A 20,963-nucleotide genomic window follows, 5' to 3' on the forward strand; every position below is an offset into this window, starting at 1 on the left:
AATCGACGTGATTTTTAAATAGACAAAGAAATCAAACAAACAAATAAAGCATCATATCTACTGCAATGTAATATTTTCTCATAAGTAGGTGGACTTGTCCGATGGAGGAATCTAAACACCATTTAGGATTAACATCAAAATCTTCCAGAAAAATTGGCTATTTCCAAGAAATCGGTTTATTTATCTGAAAATGCTCATCGATTTCCTTTTTCAAAAGTGTTAATATGTTAACATGTATTATTAGCCTTTACCGCAATGTTTTTGTTATCTGTTGATTTTGTTTATTTGTTTGATTTCTTATTCAGTTTTGCGGGGGGGGATGCATTTATCATTTTAACAGGATTGTCAAAAGAACGCCTTGGTAGCAAATGTCCAAAGCTCGTCAGGATATATGGAAAGACGATAGAAAATATTGATTTTCCAATGCACGGGAGAACGTTGATCTCAACAAAAAGTTTGAGAGACACTAAATCGGACGAAAGCTTAAGAGATGTATCAATGCATTACTTAATCAGACAAGATGGAAAGACATATGCAAGTGAGTTAAAGGCTTTCGATCAGAAGTTCAAAAAGAAAGACTACAACCCGACGTTGGAGGAGTTTAAGGAATATAAGAGTATGCGATACAAGGCGCGCGTCGAAGAATTGAAGGAACATGAAGTCATACTTTGCACAACTGCAGTGGCAACCAATAGAATCCTTCATACAAGTAAGTTCAGAAGAAATGCGTAATTGATTATATGTACCTAACAGTGTACTTTAAAACGAGTATGGGAATCTTTTAGATACATGACAATAAACACTGCGTTTTTGGCAGACTTAAATGGAACCCTAGTTTACCAAACATTACGAAGAAAATGTCAGTAAATGCAGATCTACAGAACCATTCCCGATTTCGATCTGATGACTTGGTTGAAACCTAACTACAATATACATCAAAATGGACAACGTGATTTTAGATATTATTTTCGTATATGTCCGTCGTATCACACTTTCGATACAGATAGGTCAATCATTAAAATTCTTATCTTAGATGTTAATACACCTTAGAAACAACTTTTATCTTAAAATTATCTTAGCAACAATTCATCAATATTAGTTTGTATAGTTAAGATGCGTGAAACACTTATTCCTGAAGCAGTGAAATTCACTCTGAGTGTTACAGCATAAACGTTTTTTTGACTGGGCTAAATTCGTTTCATTAACATCGCATTTTACGTTAGTGAAAATATTGTTTCGGTTTTTTTCTTCGTTTAGGGCTAGTTTCAACACGTTCAAAAAAAGAACTGATAATAATAATGATAATAATAATAATAATAATAATAATAATAATAATAATAATAGCGAAGAACACAGTGTCAGGATTGTAGTTTATATGCTTTTAAACATTTTGCATTTAAGAAGGCTACAAGGTTGATATATCTGAATTTGACTTTGTATAATACCAGTCAACTTTTAAAGATGCTGACTGATATTTTAGTTCTTATTAAGAGAGTAATTCTCTCGAATAAAACACATCTGTCTATATAGACAATATGTCATCGCAGTCCGAATCTCACCTTCAGTTGATAAGCATGATGATTTATGACCCGCTTGTCCACCATTGTAGCGAGTCATCGGATGTATTTTGTCTATGGGTAAAATATTTCAAATTAATTGTTCATTTTCTGCTTTTCTGGAACAGTATCAGCTAGAAAGACTGCAAACTAGTGAAACTTTACTGTAGTGAAATATAATATAATAATAAAATGAAGACCACAGAGCCTTTATATGACGATACTTAACAAATCAAGTTTACGGATTATGTTACAGATGCAAATATATGGCAGCTGGTAATTGACGAGGCTGGAATGTGTACGGAGCCTGAATGTTTGGCACCCATCATTGCCACAAGACCGAAGCAGGTCGTTCTTATTGGGGATCACATGCAGCTACAGCCAATTATTAATAGCAAGCATGCAGCTGAACTTGGAATGTCGAGGTCATTGTTTGAAAGATACGCATCATCACCCACGGAACATAAAAAGCACAATATCAAGTACACATTTCTGAACATGCAATACAGAATGGTGAGCACCCTCTAATATTTACTACTTTCAAATAGTCGATTATGGAGAAATGGATGACGATGTAACTTTTACCAATGACACCTTTGTGGCTCGATCTATCAATTTATTTATATGGAACTTAATATTAAGATTCTGACAAATAGAATATGATTTCTGCATTACATTGACATACAAACCACACATGCTTCCATTTATTAGAGTTACAAAGGTTGTCGGGCTTCAAAACATGTTGCATTTGTGAGCTACGTGCTGATAAACTGAAGTTGTCAACTATAGTACATAGACTGAAGTTTATCAAACTAACTATGAAAGAAATAATAAATCCATTTACATGCCAATAGGTGTATTTAAAAAATGTTAGTAATCTGTTTTTATTCCAACCAACAATAGACTGATTCTCGGGCTGTAAAATAATTATTTGTACCATATCTTTAGCGCTGAAATATTTTTAAGCAAGTAACCAGTTGTGACATTATTATCAAGAGTCAAACAGCAAATTAAAAAAATGCGTTTCCATTATACAGTAAAAATGTTAAGATTGCTTTCTTTAACGGCAGGCTTTGGGTTTAGTTTACAGGACAGTCTGTATATACTGGCGTATATATGTTTCAAATATTTGAATTTGGTTTCTTTGAAACTAATCCGAAACTGACAGTAACAACCAAATCGTCTTTAAATTAAATACCCTTTAATATCAATTAACCTTAATAGTTTCCTATCATGAACAGATATATCCGTCCAATATGTGTGAGATATTTGCTAATGACTTCAAAAATGCAACTCTACTCCAATAAAACCAATGACATTCGCAAAATGTTTGTTAAAATCAATAAAAGATTATGTATTAAGACTCTTGTTTCCGATCTAATCTTCTTACCTGCGTATCAATAGTATTGTTCACTTGCGAGTTATTCATTCCTAGACCCGAATTCAGTATTGCAGTATGTAGGCGTGACACCATATACTGAATAGATATTATTTCCTAGTTTGTTCATTCTATGCCTGATGTCAACTAAATCGATGACTTAAATCACACAAAGATTCAACTGAGACTGACAAATGCCCCAACTGATTAATTAAAGAGTTAAAAATTTATAAAAAGGCATGTTATCTTCAGTTGCATGCCTGCGTGACCTTGCTAACTTATTGCTCCATTTGGGCTCCAAAAGAACTGCGCCTTGAAGTAGATTTCAGAGTTTGCAGTAACTTTAATACTTGATTGACCAAATGATGTTGCAATGGCAGTTATCTGCTGTAAAATAGTATCAACTGTTGACGAACACATGGTTGAATGATCAATGACCAATGAATCAACATTGCAACAGCGTTAACAGATACTGATGCACATGAAATGAATCCTGGCTATGCAGGAACATGTTTGTTCAGTTCGCTGATGTTGAAAGCAATGTTGTGGAATGGACTTGTCTTGCAAAATACTTGCTTTTTTAATATATTTTGCAAATCTTTGCTCCAGAGTCAAGGTAAAACATTTCTGTCATAGCCATATCTAGACTACTTGCCCTTCAATTTGTACATACGTTACTTAGCATGTTCACTGAAAATTCCAATATTGTCATTGTTATCGAGAGTTTGAAGCCGAGAAATGTGGGTACCTCTGTAAATACGTATATTTAGTTGAAAATACATTGAATATAGTTCTGCTGAAACATGTATCTTTCACAGGTTATATATTGTTTTATGGTGGGGAGGGGTATTTCCTTAACTAGATTCTTTTTAAGGTCTGAATGCTACTCTGTTGAAGCGGGTTTATCCATATATATGCCAGAAATCTCAGATTGATACATTATACCCGAGTATTATGTTTTCATGAATATATCATAAAATATTTAAGGATCATCTCATTCCATTTTCAGAATCCGGGATTGTGTAAGTTTCCATCGAAAATGTTTTATAGCAGTCGACTAATCACCGAAGAGAATGACGATAGGGTACTTTGGAAAGATGGTATTTGGAATCCACTCTCAATATGGCGTGATGCATTTAAGCCGCACATACTATGTCATGTAGAGGGTGAAGAAATGGTACTCAAAGCATCAACGGAGGAAGGAAATGAACACTCCAGAAGCAATTTGAAAGAAATAGAAAAAGTGGTATGAGAAAAAAACTCCCTTACATGCTGAAGGGATGCTATAAGACAAACCTTGTTTATCTCTTCTTTCTGTTTCAAATTCCAATTCCTGTTAATTTAACCAGAAAGTCTATTAAACTAATCCCACTTCAAGTTATTTTTCAAAAACCAACACTACACTCAGCTGCATTAACCTGTGCCTTTCAGCACGGCAGAAAAATACATCGACATTGGAAATGGCAATTAAAGTCACGAAATAGAATCGTAGCTGTATTAACACTTTTTAAGATTAGAATATTTATCAGACCAAACACGAAACGAACATAGTCCTTTCTGACCAGGCATAATGGTTCAAATACTACAGCTGATAGATCTCAACAAGAAACCTCCATATTGATTCCGAGACCTCGCCTTTACAACGGTCGTGCCTTGCACTTGACCATAATTGATCTAGATCTTGTCAATATTCCTCAATTGACAACATGCCTTGATTTTATACCAAAATTCAAATGAAGAGTAAATATTTCGCGGCTCGAAATCTAAATATTTAGACATATTCATCTTTGTACAAATCAAATAATTATTCCAAATATATTACGAAATTACGAGAATGTATGTGTCTCCGATTTCTCAACAATTTTTCCATGCTTCATGAGGTCAAAACAGAATATAAGAATTCAATTTCAAATAACACTTTCAACATCAAAAGCCTTCGTTTTCTTTCCTTGCATATATCTCACAATTAAAAGTTGTATTTCCCCAACAAGGCATTTATTTATTTCAGGTGGAAGTATTTTACCATTTGGTATATGAGGAGCATGTCAAGACCAACAGGATCATCGTTCTTTCTCAGTACAACTCACAGTGTTCAAAACTTAGAGATCAATTAGAGAAGAATGGTTTCTATAATTTTAAAGTCAGCACTGTTGTATCAAGCCAGGGTTTGTATTATATGGGTACACACTTTGTAGATCACCGACACATTTACTATCAAACGTATGAATCGTACAAAAACCTAAAAGGTATAGGTCATGAGTAAGAATGGCGCTAAGACGTCATGTGTCTAGATTTCTCCAGCTATGATAGATTTGGTCCAAAATACAAAATAAATAATTTTTAAATAAATATCACCGATCTGTAAGAATATTTCTGCCATAAAATTTTCATATAAGTAAAATTCTATGTTCTTTACTCTACACCAATATTTCATTACCATGTCGGTAATTATTGTGTTATATTTCAGAAAAGTTATTATCCGTCAACTGGTGGATCGTCAGAACACAGCATTAATGACATATAACATGAGTTTATATTGTTTTTTTCTTAAAACTATGAATTTTAACATTTCACATATGGTTAATCACGGGATTACACAATGTAGTTCATACGTGCCAGGCCCAATGTGCATGAATGAATAAACGCCAGAGAAAATTATTTTTGGAGGTTAATTGCACGAAATATTTGGTAACTTCATAAAGTAATTCTCTTGGACCTATGTTTATCTTTATATAAAACATAGTGTCCTTGTTTTGACGGACATTAGGAAAACTCACTGTGTTAGGGTTTCTATTCATTCAAGTCGATTGTGAAACAAAAAAAAACCGAAGTGTTCAAATCGCTGGGTTAGTGAATCTATCATTTAGATAATCCGAGTTCCTCATGAGAGTGATGTTTGTTTTCGTTTTTAAAGGTGGTGAATGGGACTACGTTATCTTCAGCACCGTTCGATCATTACCATCACATCTGATAGAGCAAAATCCCACTCTAGGATGGTGCAAACAGAATCTCGGGTTTATCACTGATCAGCATCAAATCAACGTGGCTCTCACAAGGGCTCGAAATGGCATCATCATCATCGGTAATATATATATATATATATATATATATATATATATATATATATATATATATATATATATATATATATATATATATATATATATATATATATATAATTTTAAGAAAAGAAACTATTATTCTAACATGATATTTACAAAAGATTTAGGAGTGTAAAATGGATAGTATGGATCGATCTGTTTTCAAACAGCCCTATTGATAAATAAGACTTCTATCTTCCTCCTTCCTTCAACTATTTTAATTTCTTCTCCTCCTTTCAGCCTCCTGCGTGCCCTGGAAACTTCAGAATAAATGCATCAAGTCACATTATGTCTTGCATCCCTATCCTATTTTCCAGATATTCACCACTCGCTCACGGACCTTCAGTTAGATTAATGAGCGACAAACTTTACAAGGTCATAAGTATAAACACCTCTATACTTCCATAACTCGTGCGTGCCTACCTTACGAATAATAATACTTCTGTGATTATGGTAACACATACACATCCAAATATTAACAAAATCCTATATGGTAATCTATAGCATATTTAATGAAGTAATCATCCTTACCGCATGCGTCATAATAATTACGAAATATATATATATATATATATATATATATATATATATATATATATATATATATATATATATATATATATATATATATATATAACTCAGCTCCTCACTTCGCATATCGATCAATCTAAGCTAATTACATTCTAATAACTGCAAACCCACATCATAAAGCAAGCATTCTAATATATATATATATATATATATATATATATATATATATATATATATATATATATATATATATAACTTAGCGCCTAACTTCGCATATCAATCAATCTACGCTAATTACATTCTAATAACTGCAAATCCACATCATAACGCAAGCATTCTAAAAACAACAAATGTACGTCATAACTCAGCTAAACATAATTACAGCAACTGAATGTACACAATCAAATTAACTCAATTCAGTTGCAAAATTCAGCCATTTCGTGGAGGCCTTTCTTTAGAATTCCTTAACCACACTTATCTTTTTTCCTAAAACACTGAGATCTGAGTCAGACTCACGCGTTTGTACTCTTCCCAAACCCTATATACACTGAAATCTTCGCGAAAATTTTCCTTTACAAATGATGCCTATTCCAGCATAAAGTTTAGACCACGCCCCATTCCGTTTTAGCCCTCTGGTCAACTAATTTTGATTGGTCCGTTAGAATTTAACTGGGTGTCAAACGTCCCACTCTTTGAGGCTTCCACGCGGGTGGTGTAAGAGTCGATAAATGCCTCTGGTAATAGTCGAAGCTGATCAAAGGACTATGATCCTTTGAAGCAGTCTTGGTGGTTCCAGCTCGCCTTCCGCCTAGGTAGAATATCCTTGTTCTTGGGTATGTGGGAATTAAAATTCTGCTACGAACAGAGTTCGTTATAGAAATGTAAGAACGAAATTAATACAAGAATTATCGCTATAAGAATGATAAATCAAAAGAATATTAAGCTTCAGAATTTTTTGGTTATGTGTTTTGCAGAGTGCTTTTATAATAAAAATACCAATAATAATAACAATTATTATTATTATTATTATTATTATTATTATTATTATTATTATTATTTGAATGAGGATGAGTCGGATAAGAAGACTGATTAATAATTCAACAACGAAATTGACTACAAACACAATAGCGACGAAGATCATAATGATGAGGATGATTTTATAATTTATCTTATTTCTTTAAAGGTAACATGAAACTACTTAGGTGTAACAAGGTTTGGAAAAAACTCATAAAACATTATAAAATCCACGACTGTATTAGGGATGCTGAAACATTCCCTCCCAAAGTGCCGATGAATCAGAGACGACGTCCGACGACATTCAAACAGAGAAACTACTGAGAAGAAAGATCATCTTTAAAAGCAAACATCACCATCTGCACACTGTACATGATTTCATGTGAAATAGTAGAACAGAAAATAAATTATTTGCGCTATCTGGATATTGATTAATTCATGACATGCTTTGATTTCACTTTCGTGAAACGTCAAACCTTTGAGTTTATATTCAAGCAATTTTGCAAATTTTGTCGTCCAGAAAGTGGAATAGACATGTTAAATTTAGTACATTTTATAAACGTTGTTCATGGTTATTCGTAACATGAGATAAAAATTCATTTCGCTCGCTTTAATATCGTGAGGCAAACAAATGTTAAATTGTATGCACCACAGTCATAGTTTATTGTAAAACTGAGATGGCCTAGAAATGAGAAAGATGTGGCATAACTTTGAGATTGCATATTTATTCTCAGACCTTCATACGCAATATGTCAACGGTAACATTTCTTATAACTGTCGATTTCAAAATGTTGATCAAAGGCTGGTTACACTGAAACATGTTAAGTAGCAAGTATGTGCTTAGTACAGAAATATATTAAAAATAAGACATGACACTTTAAGTAAGTTTAATTTACTGCATTTCATCAAGCAATTAGAAGAACGAACAATTAGATTATCCGGATATGTTTCTGTTCCTCACTTTTGACGTAGAAAATTTTAGAATATAAAATTGTGTTTTTGATGAATGATACTTATATATTTATGTATAGTTTTGATTTGTTTTGGAAAGATTCGATAATACCGGGATACTTCAAGACAGTCTAATACAGATCAACCATTCATTCCACCAGCGTGTTGTAAATTGTGGATCATGCGCACGCATTTCGTATCTGTATCTTCTACCTGTCTTACTCATGTGATATGTTAGTAATCATTAACAACATCCATTCAATTAGACAACCCTGAAAATTGCTATAACAATATCAGAAGCATGTTCAGTTCTATCAAGTTCTCCTATCACTGTAACATATTTCAATAGCAAATATTTCGTCATCTGATCTACATTTATCTGCGTGTATCTAGACAAATAGAAATTCCAGGTCCATGGCAGGTAATATTTCATTTTTTTAAGTTTGTTTATTGCAATGAAAGATGACTTGTGAATGGACCCCATAAAGTCCTCCAGTATTAACAGGCCACTTTTTATCAAAGCAGTTCGACAAACCTGTATTTTCGACAAGCTCTTTATCCCCATCGCTTACGCCATTTATGTCAAAAGAAAAGATTTTCGGGCTACCTTTTAAAACTCTCATATGACAATATTGTCTTCTTCCTTATGCAAGTGCACTTTACATCCAAAGTCTCGTTGATATCACAATTGTGCCCCACTAGAATCTTTGCTAACAAGGTTTTATATTCAATATCCAATATACTATTCTTGTCATATATAGTAATGATTACCTAAAAATGGCGGATGGAATATGCAAAGGAGACAACGTTTGTTATTTCGATTATCTTTGAGAGAGATGTAATATATTGACAGGTGAAGAGATGGTACAAAGGAAGCTAAAGAGAACGCATTTCGTAACATGATCCATGTACATTAAAATTGCAATGTCATGTTGATTATTTTTCTTCCTCGTGATGTTCTGATTTCAGTCAAGATTAGAGAAATAAACTTCAGATTGTTCAGAATTAAACCATTTGATTTACAAACATTTAAGTTAGCTCTATTCGCCAATCTGCTCTTTCAAGTGTTGGGATGATAAAAGGAGAAAACAAAGCTTGAGAAGTCGGCAAACGTTGTATGCATCATCTACTAATTTCGTAAGGTACCAGACCAACAACATTATGATATTAGAAGCAATAATTATAATTATGTACCTTCAAGAGTAAATAGTGTACCCTCTTCAGCATCTCATCCAAATGCAACATGATGGGAATGCCTTATCATAGAATATTAAATATATTACAACGAGAAATAGGTTTTAAAACTGCAGTAAATTCTGAATTAATTGAAAGATGCAATTACTGATGAAAGGAATTTTCATTATTATGTATTTCAATTAATTGTCCTTTGTTTAAATCAGTAAAGAATAATAATTTGTGGCACTCATTCTTATCCGATTTTCATCTTATTATTTTCCAACCTATTGTTCTTGTCATCTCTAAAATGTGATATTCTTTTTTTAATTGTCATTTGATTGTATATTATAGTATGCACACCCTCCTTGCTAACAGTTTTTAATCTGCATGGTTATGTCATTCTTCAAGCTTTTGTGGCCTACATCTTGAACCACAGCTTGAACCCCATTGGAAACACACTCATACATGTTTTATAGGTAATCCTATGTTTGATAAACATACCTTGCTTTAATTGTATAATGAGCACCTATTTGTGTAATGTGGATGCATGCATTGTTGTAAACGTGTTATCTTAAATGTTTTTTCATGTTATTACAATAACTTTTATGGAGTAGATATAAATCTTTTCTGTATTACATATTAACTTTATTCAAAATGTATTGCTACAACTGTTACTTGAAAATCTCTAGTGCTTTTATGGTTAGTCTGCCAGAGTTTAAGGGTAATGGGTATTTAAACAAACCCAACAATATACGGCAAAGGCAAAAGGTGACTACGTATCGTGAGATAAAGCATACTTCCGCTGGCTGGTCATAATATTATAATATGTGATTTATTTCCTTTGCTATTCAACTGTTATTTTCTTTGTTATTAAAATGGCATTTCCTTTGTCATTAAAATGTAAGATTTTCACCGTATTGTGAAAACGTCCAATGTGCAAATTGTGGTCAATATCTTACAGTTGCTGTTAACATTTACTCCAAAACTGATTGATGATAGGTTTAGGATAAGTTATTTAGGGAATGGCTCCATTCTTTCCAAATCCATCTGTTACAATTATCACATAGTTTCACCATCGCTTGGACTTTGTCTAAACAAAGCATGGGTAAAAGCTGCTCTAAAACATGTTTTGATGTTGTGTTTTATTAATATGGTGACAATACTTATTAATATTTCTACAAAACTTTTGTCTAATTTCTAGATTTACGGCATCAATTGCAAATTTGGATCCGTTTGTTGCATTTTCTGTAAACCTTATAATTTTTTCGCCATAATTATTAATCATGAACCATAAAGTGTTGGAAATTCTTGTGACTGTAGATTATGCCATGTTACAACTAGTAGATGGAATGGAGCATTATGTGCTTATGCCTGGCCACAAAAATATTGCAGAGAGGGAATTCTTTTGAACGTTTTGTAATTTGGTTATTATTTTATAGTTGTCTTAATGTAATATTAAAACTTCGACAAGGTTGCATGATCGCCATGTGTTAATATTGCTTAGGTATTTAAAATGTCTCAACGTCATGGATTCTACTAATTGAATTCTACGTTTTACTTAGCAAGGAGTGGTACGTTTTGTATGTGTTTCGTGTGTGTGTGTGTGTTTGTGTTTGTGTTTCAATGCGCCTTCTTTTTGCAGTAATATTCTCCATCCATGACCACTTTCGAATAATGATTTTAGATCTTTTGTTCCAAAGCATATACGGTGCACATATTTATAGACCATTCTTGCATAATATATCTTTAATTATATTTAAAAGAACAATTTGAATTTAGTTTTGAAAAATATCTTATCTCAGGATTGAAAGAACTATTATGTGTATCTATCTATTATGTGCTTGAATTTGTTTGGTTTTTTTTGAAGACAATCGCATGAAATAGCCACTTCACGACACTTAGTTGCTGTGCCTTTTAACACTGTTAAGTTCACTATACCATCTAAATACAGAAGATATTCATATTGAAACTGACAAACGTCTTACCTGGAAATGTTGCCTCACTATAGTACTATGATATCAGTCACATTTTATATAGTTGACCAATAAGTTGCATTTCCAAATTTTTATCTTAAGTTTTGACATTATTTACGTATTTAAATTTTGAAACATTTTATTGAAAATTGACAAACAGAAACCAAAGCTAGCGAAATAAGTCGCGACAGGAAAAGTGCATCCAGCTGCGAAGATCCAGATATGCCGTCGCATAATATATCGGCAAAGAGAGGTATTTTAAAATATTTGTCGTACTTTTTGTTTTATGTGAACAGAATAGATTCTTATCTGCCTATGCATTATGCGATAGCCAATCAAGTTCTATGCAGATCTCAAGTGTCCGTAACACATAGCTAAAACAGTGAACTCTGAGACATTTATGTCGCTGCTATATATGACATTCTAAGTGGAGTAGAGTGTATTTGGAGTCGTATTTTTGTCAGCAAATCATCGTGTTATATTACGTTGCTGATACATTTGCAGCGTTTATTCAAATTCAACTTTTATTACTAATCTTTTTGTAGAATTGGTTCATGACGAAAGCACATAAAATGATTTTAATGTAGTTTAAGAATTCAATCCACTGAATTTCCTGTTTTAATGGTAATGCAGGACATATTCAAACGATTGGTAGGTACTGATGCAATTAATTTAAAACACATTTAAATACAAGCAAGTAACATTATGGTTTTCATTGCTATATAATTATGAACTGTAGATTCCTTTTATCTGGTAGATAATATTTTTCAATGAGTTTTATCCCCTCCCCATTATTTGTGTTCATATATATCAAGCTACAATAGTAAATTTTATGTCGATTTAATTATTATGTGCATGTTAATGTTATTTCTGTTTCATGCTTTGCGTGCATGTATGCAGGACATTCAATATGAAGATTGATACTTAGGACAATTGTTCTGTACAACAGAACCAATCATCTGGCTTTGAGAAGTGCTTTTGAAATGTATAATATAGATGTATTTTAATTTGTATGTAGAATTGGTTATTAGGATTTGACAATTGTCCTGCTACATATTGAAATATTAAATATGTAATGTGCTTATGAAGGATATAGTGATAATATATGAATTATGTTTCATGTTTTGAGCGAACATGCTATTCGTACTACACTGTAATTTGTTTCCAGAATGAACTTCTTTACATTAAGCCCTCAAGTGGCAACATTTCAAAGAGTATTTCGATGATCTGTTATCATGTCCTCAAATATGACTGCTTGGTTTTTTATTTGGTTCTCAAGAGGTGAACTGTACAGCCATCAAGTTTACTGTATCGTTGATGCTGTTCATCATATCATGTTATATCGAATTAATTTCTTAATATTAGAGTATTTTATTTGTGAAAAGAATCTCAATTTAAATTTGTGTCATAGGATCAAACTTCTGGGTCGCGTGTTATACTGTATACACCACATGTGCAAGTTCAAAAACACCTTAAAGTGTTGCAATATCACTTCATAATTGTTTTGCGTTGAGGCTTATGCATCCATGGCGAGTTTTCTTTATACTCCTTGTCTTATACTGGCAACTTACCTGAATTCAAACGTTCGTGTATAAGTCTAACAGCGCCAATTTGTTTGAGAAAGGGAATCAATTTTTTTTTTTTTTTGGGGGGGGGTATTGGCCTCTGGTGAATGAAAATCAATCTACAGCTATAAAAAGTGCACTTTCTCATCTTGCCATTTTGTAAGTATATATTATTCTTTTAAAACATGTCATCGGAAGAAAGTGATCTATTAAAAAAATGCAAACCTCCATTATTAGCAAATTAAAAGTGCTGATTGACACTTTTTGCGTAAAATTATCTACTGTATATTTGTTTATAAAGATATACATCAAGAACGTTGTTAATTGTAACACGCGAGCTTATCTGTGATATATTTGTTAATATTAGAATTAATGGGGATGGAGTCTGTTAGACATTTCTAATAATCAGGGTATTCGTATTTACGGATAGACGTTCAACATATTACTTGCTATTAATGTATTTCATCGAGTTCAAATGTCAAGGTCACTGAAATTCTTATAAATAATCATTAATTTCCCTGGAAACAAAGTGATAAAAATAATTACAGTGCACATGAAGAAAATAATCGTTTTCAAATAAAATACATTCACACAAAGATTCTTAAAAAGACCCTTCAACTGTTAGAAAGAATCGCTGCAGTAGCTTTCACGAGTTACAGCACTCAAGGATTAAGATCAGTAGCACACTTTTAAAAATCACTGGGGTATACTTTTATGTGGATGGGTGCTAGTATGATTATGGAAAACCTCTTTGACAAAATAAAAGTAATTTTTCAGGTTTGGTTAAAACACCCTTGATTGAGCGTGGCATAAGTCGATTATGTATCGCAAAAAAGTAATTTCCAATAAAGTGTTGACCAGTTTGAACGGCATAGAGCCGTGAATTGCTATATAATACAGTCGTTGTGGGAAAAGCTTGCCAAACCGAAAAGGACAAATCTAAAGAATTTACTAGCTAACATATACACATTCAGCTCTTAATAACCTCTACATTTTGCATCCAATTCTTTCAGACCTTTCACATTATGCTTATTTACGATATTTCAATCATTGATTGCCTTTCAAAAAAAGCGGTTTGAAGGAAATACATGTATGCAAATTAGTAGGTGGTACATTGACCATTATTCAGAGGAATCGATGACTGTCAATCACAAAATTGAAAAGTGTACTTCTACCCAGCCGAAGCGATCTGAAAACCTGCAAGAGGTAGGAATCTATAACTTCAATTTCATATGCGCCCTCTTATTTTAAGGATGTAATATCATTGAGTGAAAATATAAACTTGTAGTTACTGCATTAAAGAATATGCCGATTGATGTTTTGTCTATATTTTCTAAGGGCACTCCTCGTTGTTAGCAGCTATTTGTTTTACGTGCGCTTAAGTGTAGGAATAAAACAGAAATTATTTACTTTGTTCAAGAATATCTTATGTTTTATTACGACCAAACTTTTCTATATTTTTGTACATTGGTAATTCGCTAGAAGTTTACTTCGCTAATATGCAATAATCAGAGTCTTGCTAGAATGTAATGACTCTACTGCAATATGATTCACAGTGAACTGAGGCCATGCGGCAAAGATTTACACAGTAATTAACTCTTGTTTTACATTCTTAGTTTGCTGTTAATAAACGATTATCTGTCTCTACGATAATGTGGCAATGATCTCATTTTTTCGATTCCACATTAAGCTCCGTATTCTAAATGAATGGGATTGTTAGGATTTCTTAAATGTTTTGCTCCACTGTCTCTGACATTCTATTTGGTATCTGGTTCAATTGATAAAATACCATTAGTTTCAGAAGTATTTGTATGCGCATATAATATTTGACTTGACAGTTACTATCTACTTGTCTTACATATTTCCGTCCAAATGGAAATTAGAACAGAATACAATTACTTACGTTCTATTAAGATGCCTCTGTTTCTTTTTGAATAACAATTCAGTAGTCTTCTATGGTTACGCATAGGTAAGACATTTTTACAGACACTGATGTATCATTTGTGACACCTTTTATCCCTGGAAGTGTTATTTCTGAAAAACGAGATTTAAATAAATGTTATCTGATTCTCTTTATTGTATTTCCAAAGTTCATTACACTGATTGTGATGGTACATGGTAACATATTAAAGCCAGAATGGTATTCTTTACATGGTAATATATACAGTGAAGTCAAATGCAAATATTTAAACTAAAGTTTAACCGCACAATATGGTAAGATAAGATTGGCACTTATATATACGTACCTCAGTTCATTTCTCAACAGACTCTATTTCAACTGTTTGCCTCCTCATTGGTGGACACACACAAGCACACACACACACATAAGTTCACATAACAAAATCTATATATTTTGCAGGCTTTTTTATTAGACGTCCACTCCTTGTTCGAATCTCTCCTGTTTGGTTAGGCTCATTGATGACTAATGGCGTTATGTCATTCAGTTCAGTGACCTCCTGATTAGTATCTTCGTATGTCTCATATATCTCTGGTAATGTCTCCTTTCTTTGTAACAGATGTCTTCGGTTTCTCGTGTATATAGAACCATTCTGGGATTTCGCATCATAATACCATGGAGTGCTACTTTTTCTGACGACTACAGCTGGTTCCCAAAGATCGATAAATATGTGTATTTTCCCTATCTCTTTGCCTTATTGAGAATTCCTTTGACAATTTGAATGGTTCTTTCTGCTAAACCATTAGACTGTGAATACTTGGGACTTGACGTTGTGTGTTTGAATCCCCAGGTTTTTGCAAACTGACCATATTCTTTTGAGGAGAACAGTGGTCCATTATCACTCCTTACTTCTTCTGGTATTCCATGTCTTGCAAAAACTGACTTTGTATGTGTGATTACTGTGATTGCTCGTATATTTGATAACTTGGCAACTTCAAAATATATGGAGCAATAGTCTACTATCAAGACATAATTGTAATTATTCCACATAATAAATCTGTTCCAACCATTTCCCATGGTGCAGTAGGTTGTGTAGACAACAATGACTTTCTGTATTCCTGGCAAGTAGAAGAATTCGATACTGTGTCGGCAATTTGTACATTCATGCCAGGCCAATATATGTATCTTGCTCTTTGCTTTGTCTTTCTCAATGCCCATACGACTTTTGTGCAACTCTTTTAGCATTTCTTTCTGAAGAGCATGAGGTATTACAATCTTCTCTCATTTTAGAACTAACCCGTCCATTTCTGAAAGTTCATCTCTGCAGTTCCAGATATTTCTGATTTCAAAAGGTACGAGATGTTTATCATCTGGCCATCCCTTTTCAATCATTTCTCGTAATTTGATCATTTTATTATCACATTTAGTTCCAGTCTTCATTGCTTCTAACTTTGTATCTACAATCTGTACATTTGACATGATCATGTGCACATAAAACTCAATTTCGCTGTCCATGTCCATCTCAGATGTGTTTGTCTTCGTTACAGTTCCTACAAAAGATCTTTTTTCCTCTTCGCTTGAGTATTCTTGCATACCATGAACCCGTTTTGTTTTGCAGCATTTCAGAAAATGATGCTGTTTTCGACACCTGTAGCAAGATTTTCCATAGGTTGGACACCTACCTTTTGCATGCAATTTGCCACATTTACCACAGTTGAATAATCTGGAGTCTGATTTCATATATAACGTTTCCGCTTTCTTCGATTGTGCCATTTTCTTTTCTTTATTCTTCATTTTTACACCATGAACTTCTGGTGCAGCTGCTTCATCTCGCATACTTTGAATCTGCCTCTTGGATATTTCGTCTGATAGTCAGTGCTTTTTGTAATGTCAGTTGATCGTCTCGTAAAAGTCTTTCATAACTTTTTCAAACTTAGTCCCACAGACAATTCTATCTCTAATAAATTCATCCTGCAGATTTTCAAATTTGCAGTTCTTTGCAATCAATTCAAGTTCAGTCACATATTGGTCAATGGTTTCATTCTTTTGTTGGATTCTTGTATTGAATCTTTTCTTTTCTACTCTAATGTTTTGCTTCGTACTCCCATAGTCCTCAAACGTCTTGATAAGTGAAGCAATTTTTTCAGCTTCATTGGCCTCAAATGTAAATGTGTTCTAAATGTCTCTACCATCCTGACCAATAATATATAGGAAAGCATTGAATTTTTCTTTGTCTTCTGTATCTGCAAACGCAACATCTAAGTACAACTGTATAGTCTGCTTCCACCTCCTCTAAGTTTATGTTAGATGGTGTGAATTCAAGTCCATATCAGGTGGCTGATTGAGTTTCTCCATGATGTCACAATTAACACATAAACTTGTGCATCCAAAGTTTAGCATTGCTATGGAGTTAACTTCTTAATGGTATAAATCCAACTTATTCCAAAACTTTCACTTCTGACACCATGTTATGTTTTGTTAAAGTTAATCCTCCCTAACAAACCAATAGCCGCCTACCGGAGACCAAAAAACCTCAAAGACGTCCTAGTCAGGGCGAAGCTAATGCCAATCACTAATCAAGACCATCCTAGTCAATCTGCCCCTGTGGCGATAAAAGGTGCAAAACGTGTCAACATATGATAGAGACCAGGACATTTTCGAGCACAGTGACTAGAGAAAAACTAGGCATACATGGTCCAAACAAAATGTGCAAAACAGAGAATGTAATGTATCTCATCATATGTAAGATCTGTAGCATTCAGCATGTCGGAGAAACTGAAAAGTTACACTTAAGGATCAACCTTCATAGATCTGATTGGATAACAAAGAAACTGTACAGAAGCCCGGTCGCATAACACTTCTCCTCCCCTGGCCACACTCTCTCTCTCTCTCTCTCTCTCTCTCTCTCTCTCTCTCTCTCTCTCTCTCTCTCTCTCTGTTTGCAATTCTCTCGTATATACACGAAAAACTTACCATGCTTCCGGGACCATTTGGAAGATCTGAAAATATGACATCACCTAAGTTGGTATATTAACATTTGTTGGACTTTAAAGAATTCTAAAGCTGAATCTTCTTTCTGTATGACTATCATTGTGTCCTTTTTGTACCTTAAACATTGTGTTTGAATAGCTGCTATAATTTACGTAACATTTTTGCACAGACAAATCATTGTATTCTTTATGGTGGTATCAATGTAACCAACTGACCTATCGGTCAATCATACTGGTCTATCTGGTCTATCTATTAATCAGATTCAATGAACTAAATTCCAATGACAGGAATTTATTAAGCTTGGACGGAATAAATAAGATGCATGTTGACATGGACCCCATAATGTCCTGTACAAAAGTGGAATACGGAAATTATGAGTTGGTGTTTCAATCTAAATCCTGGTATATGTTCATCCTAATTTTATTAGGGGAGCATAGTAAATACGTAATAAAAGGTCCTAATGTCGTTGGAAAACAAAATAGTCAAAAGCAGGACAATAAACCTTCATTCGCTTGAGATTTCTCAATGTACATAAGTTCTTAACCAAACTTTAATTTTCACAATATATAGACAATCTCATACATGTCCATGTCAAGGGTCTGCTAACATTTTGTTTCTGTTATTGACGTTCTGAATTTTTTTTTAACAACGTATATTTCCTCATAGATAGGTTTGTTACATATTCTTCATTACTGATGACGTGCAACGGATTTTAAGCGAAATATCGCACAATGAAACTATTGTTCACCTAGTTCATGTAGATCATAAAAGACAAAATTAACAACCGATGTTTTGTGTCATGCGAGTAGATTAGCTCTATAAGTATAGCAGGTTAAACGTCATCGGGTAAAATTATCAACTGGGTTGCCCTGCACCTGATCCATTCGGAAAGAAGGGAGAAAAGCGCTAGCTAGCTAGCTAGCTAGCTAGATAGATAGATAGATAGAGAATTACATCAGTCTTTACATAATTACAAAAAAATCATCAAGCCTCTCTCTCATGAAACGTTTACCTCTTTCTTTTGCACTCAGACTGACATTTTGTACTTTAGTTTGAACAACGATTTATATTTGTTAGATATCTCATTACTGTGTTGTTTTTATTTCTTGAAATAAATTGGTTTACAGAACATAAAAATGTAAGCAATTGATGACTTTGCCTCTGCCTAAAATTAATACATATATTGCATAATTTTGAATCAAGTAGCAATGCAATTTTAAAAATATAATTTACATAAAAGTTTTGAATTCATGAATCAATATATAAATGGCGAATTTCTGTTGATTCTTGTTTTAAATACTATTGGTGATGAGGTGGACATTTCCTAGAGGGATATTTTTATTTTTGTTGCTTAAAGAAAGATTTTATTACCTTCAACCTTTTCCGTGAGTTTGAAATTAAAGCAGAAGTGAAAAACACAACACTTATAACAATGTCTGGTATACGTAAGCGAATAATTTTGATATTGATCGATCTACAAACAGAGACTTCGTTATCATATTCAACCATAGATAGAGTCTCAGACCCCTAACACGGGTTGTATATTATTGATATAAAACTATTTCTTTTTCATACGCACTAGAGGCAAGTACAATACTTATTTGTACGCAATGGCGACTTTATCTTAACATCTTATTGTTGTATGTTTACTTTCAGGTTTACAAAATGCAAAATTACACAGTAGTAACGTCATGTGGTAGTTCTTATTAATGTACAAGACTTCTTATGATGGCAGGGTAAATTTCTTGAAAGTTGTCTACGGTTTTATCGGTAACGTAATTGCCTTTTTGCTATCTGAGCATTACCACTGTGTATTGTTTCTGTATATCAGGTGAACAGCACCAAAAATAAATCCAAGATCTTTCTGAGATGGGCAGAAAACATATTTCAAGTGGAAACAGTGGTCTTGCAGTTGAGCTTTGAACTAGTGCTTACAATATTCTTGGCAGTATTTCTGGTAGCACGGGAGATAATGTCGTAGCAGACGGGTATAATATATGCTCTGATATATTGCACTGAACAAACATCTGTGCCAGGTATTATGTGTTCTCTTTTAAATATAATCGGGAATAATTATTACCAGCAAAGGAGGGTGGGGCATTTTTTTTTCTTTCGCCCCAGATTATGAATAAAATAGTAACTCTATTGTTTTCTACATAATTAAGTGCAAAAAATAGCAAAATGTCTAACATTTATGTATCTTGTTTAAGTGGTGTGGAAGATAGGTGGGGACTAAGTGATGTGGGAGATAGGACAGGGATAGACAATACTCACCGATAGGACGGGGATAGACAATACTCACCGATAGGACGGGGATAGACAATACTCACCGATAGGACGGGGATAGACAATACTCACCGATAGGACGGGGATAGACAATACTCACCGATAGGACGGAGATAGACAATACTCGCCAAGACCCGTTGATGATTTTCAATGAGATTTAGTCGAAAAGTGAAATGAAGGACTAAAACTTAATCAAAGACGAGAGAAAACTCTAAATATTGCCCATTTGCTGTAGTTATATTTCGATTTCATTAAAAACAGTGTCGCTCTACAAAGCCTGCTATATCTAGGTAATGCAGACAAAACGTCTGCGGAAAAACTTCTAGCTGTGCCAGACGATGGGGAAGGTAAGCATAGACCCTAACCCCTCGTAATCAATTTTTCGAAATGCTTTTGTTCGAGGTTTGTATTACACAAGCTTTATTTTTTCAGACGACATCAAATTTTCTTCCATTCATGAATCCCTTACCAACTCAATATTTAATTATTGTCATCTTGGGAGAATAAGTACATCAATAAGAAGCTTGAATCGAGGTCAGTTGCA

The 20,963-nt window shown here is 33.5% G+C and overlaps 1 protein-coding gene across 3 annotated transcripts in view; it reads left to right on the forward strand.

The window, feature by feature from the left end:
- The window catches only part of LOC149806836 (3'-5' exoribonuclease HELZ2-like), a 57,025-nt gene extending 42,124 nt beyond the window's left edge, over positions 1 to 14,901 (forward strand). For 2 of the 3 annotated variants that reach the window (XM_089958293.1, XM_089958299.1), the window contains exons 28-33: positions 341 to 709; positions 1,813 to 2,069; positions 3,944 to 4,180; positions 4,943 to 5,099; positions 5,849 to 6,016; positions 7,750 to 14,901. In XM_089958293.1, the coding sequence (XP_089814419.1) occupies positions 341 to 709; positions 1,813 to 2,069; positions 3,944 to 4,180; positions 4,943 to 5,099; positions 5,849 to 6,016; positions 7,750 to 7,904 (1,343 nt within the window). In that variant the 3' untranslated portion in view covers positions 7,905 to 14,901. Of the gene's footprint in view, positions 1 to 340; positions 710 to 1,812; positions 2,070 to 3,943; positions 4,181 to 4,942; positions 5,100 to 5,848; positions 6,017 to 6,275; positions 6,515 to 7,749 lie in introns of those variants that run through there. The other variant, XM_089958304.1, reaches the window with a different exon arrangement.
- Positions 14,902 to 20,963: the final 6,062 nt, after the last annotated feature.

Source organism: Sinohyriopsis cumingii, chromosome 1 (genome assembly GCF_028554795.1).
Source record: "Sinohyriopsis cumingii isolate HCF-2022 chromosome 1, ASM2855479v2, whole genome shotgun sequence".
NCBI classification, from domain to species: domain Eukaryota; kingdom Metazoa; phylum Mollusca; class Bivalvia; order Unionida; family Unionidae; genus Sinohyriopsis; species Sinohyriopsis cumingii.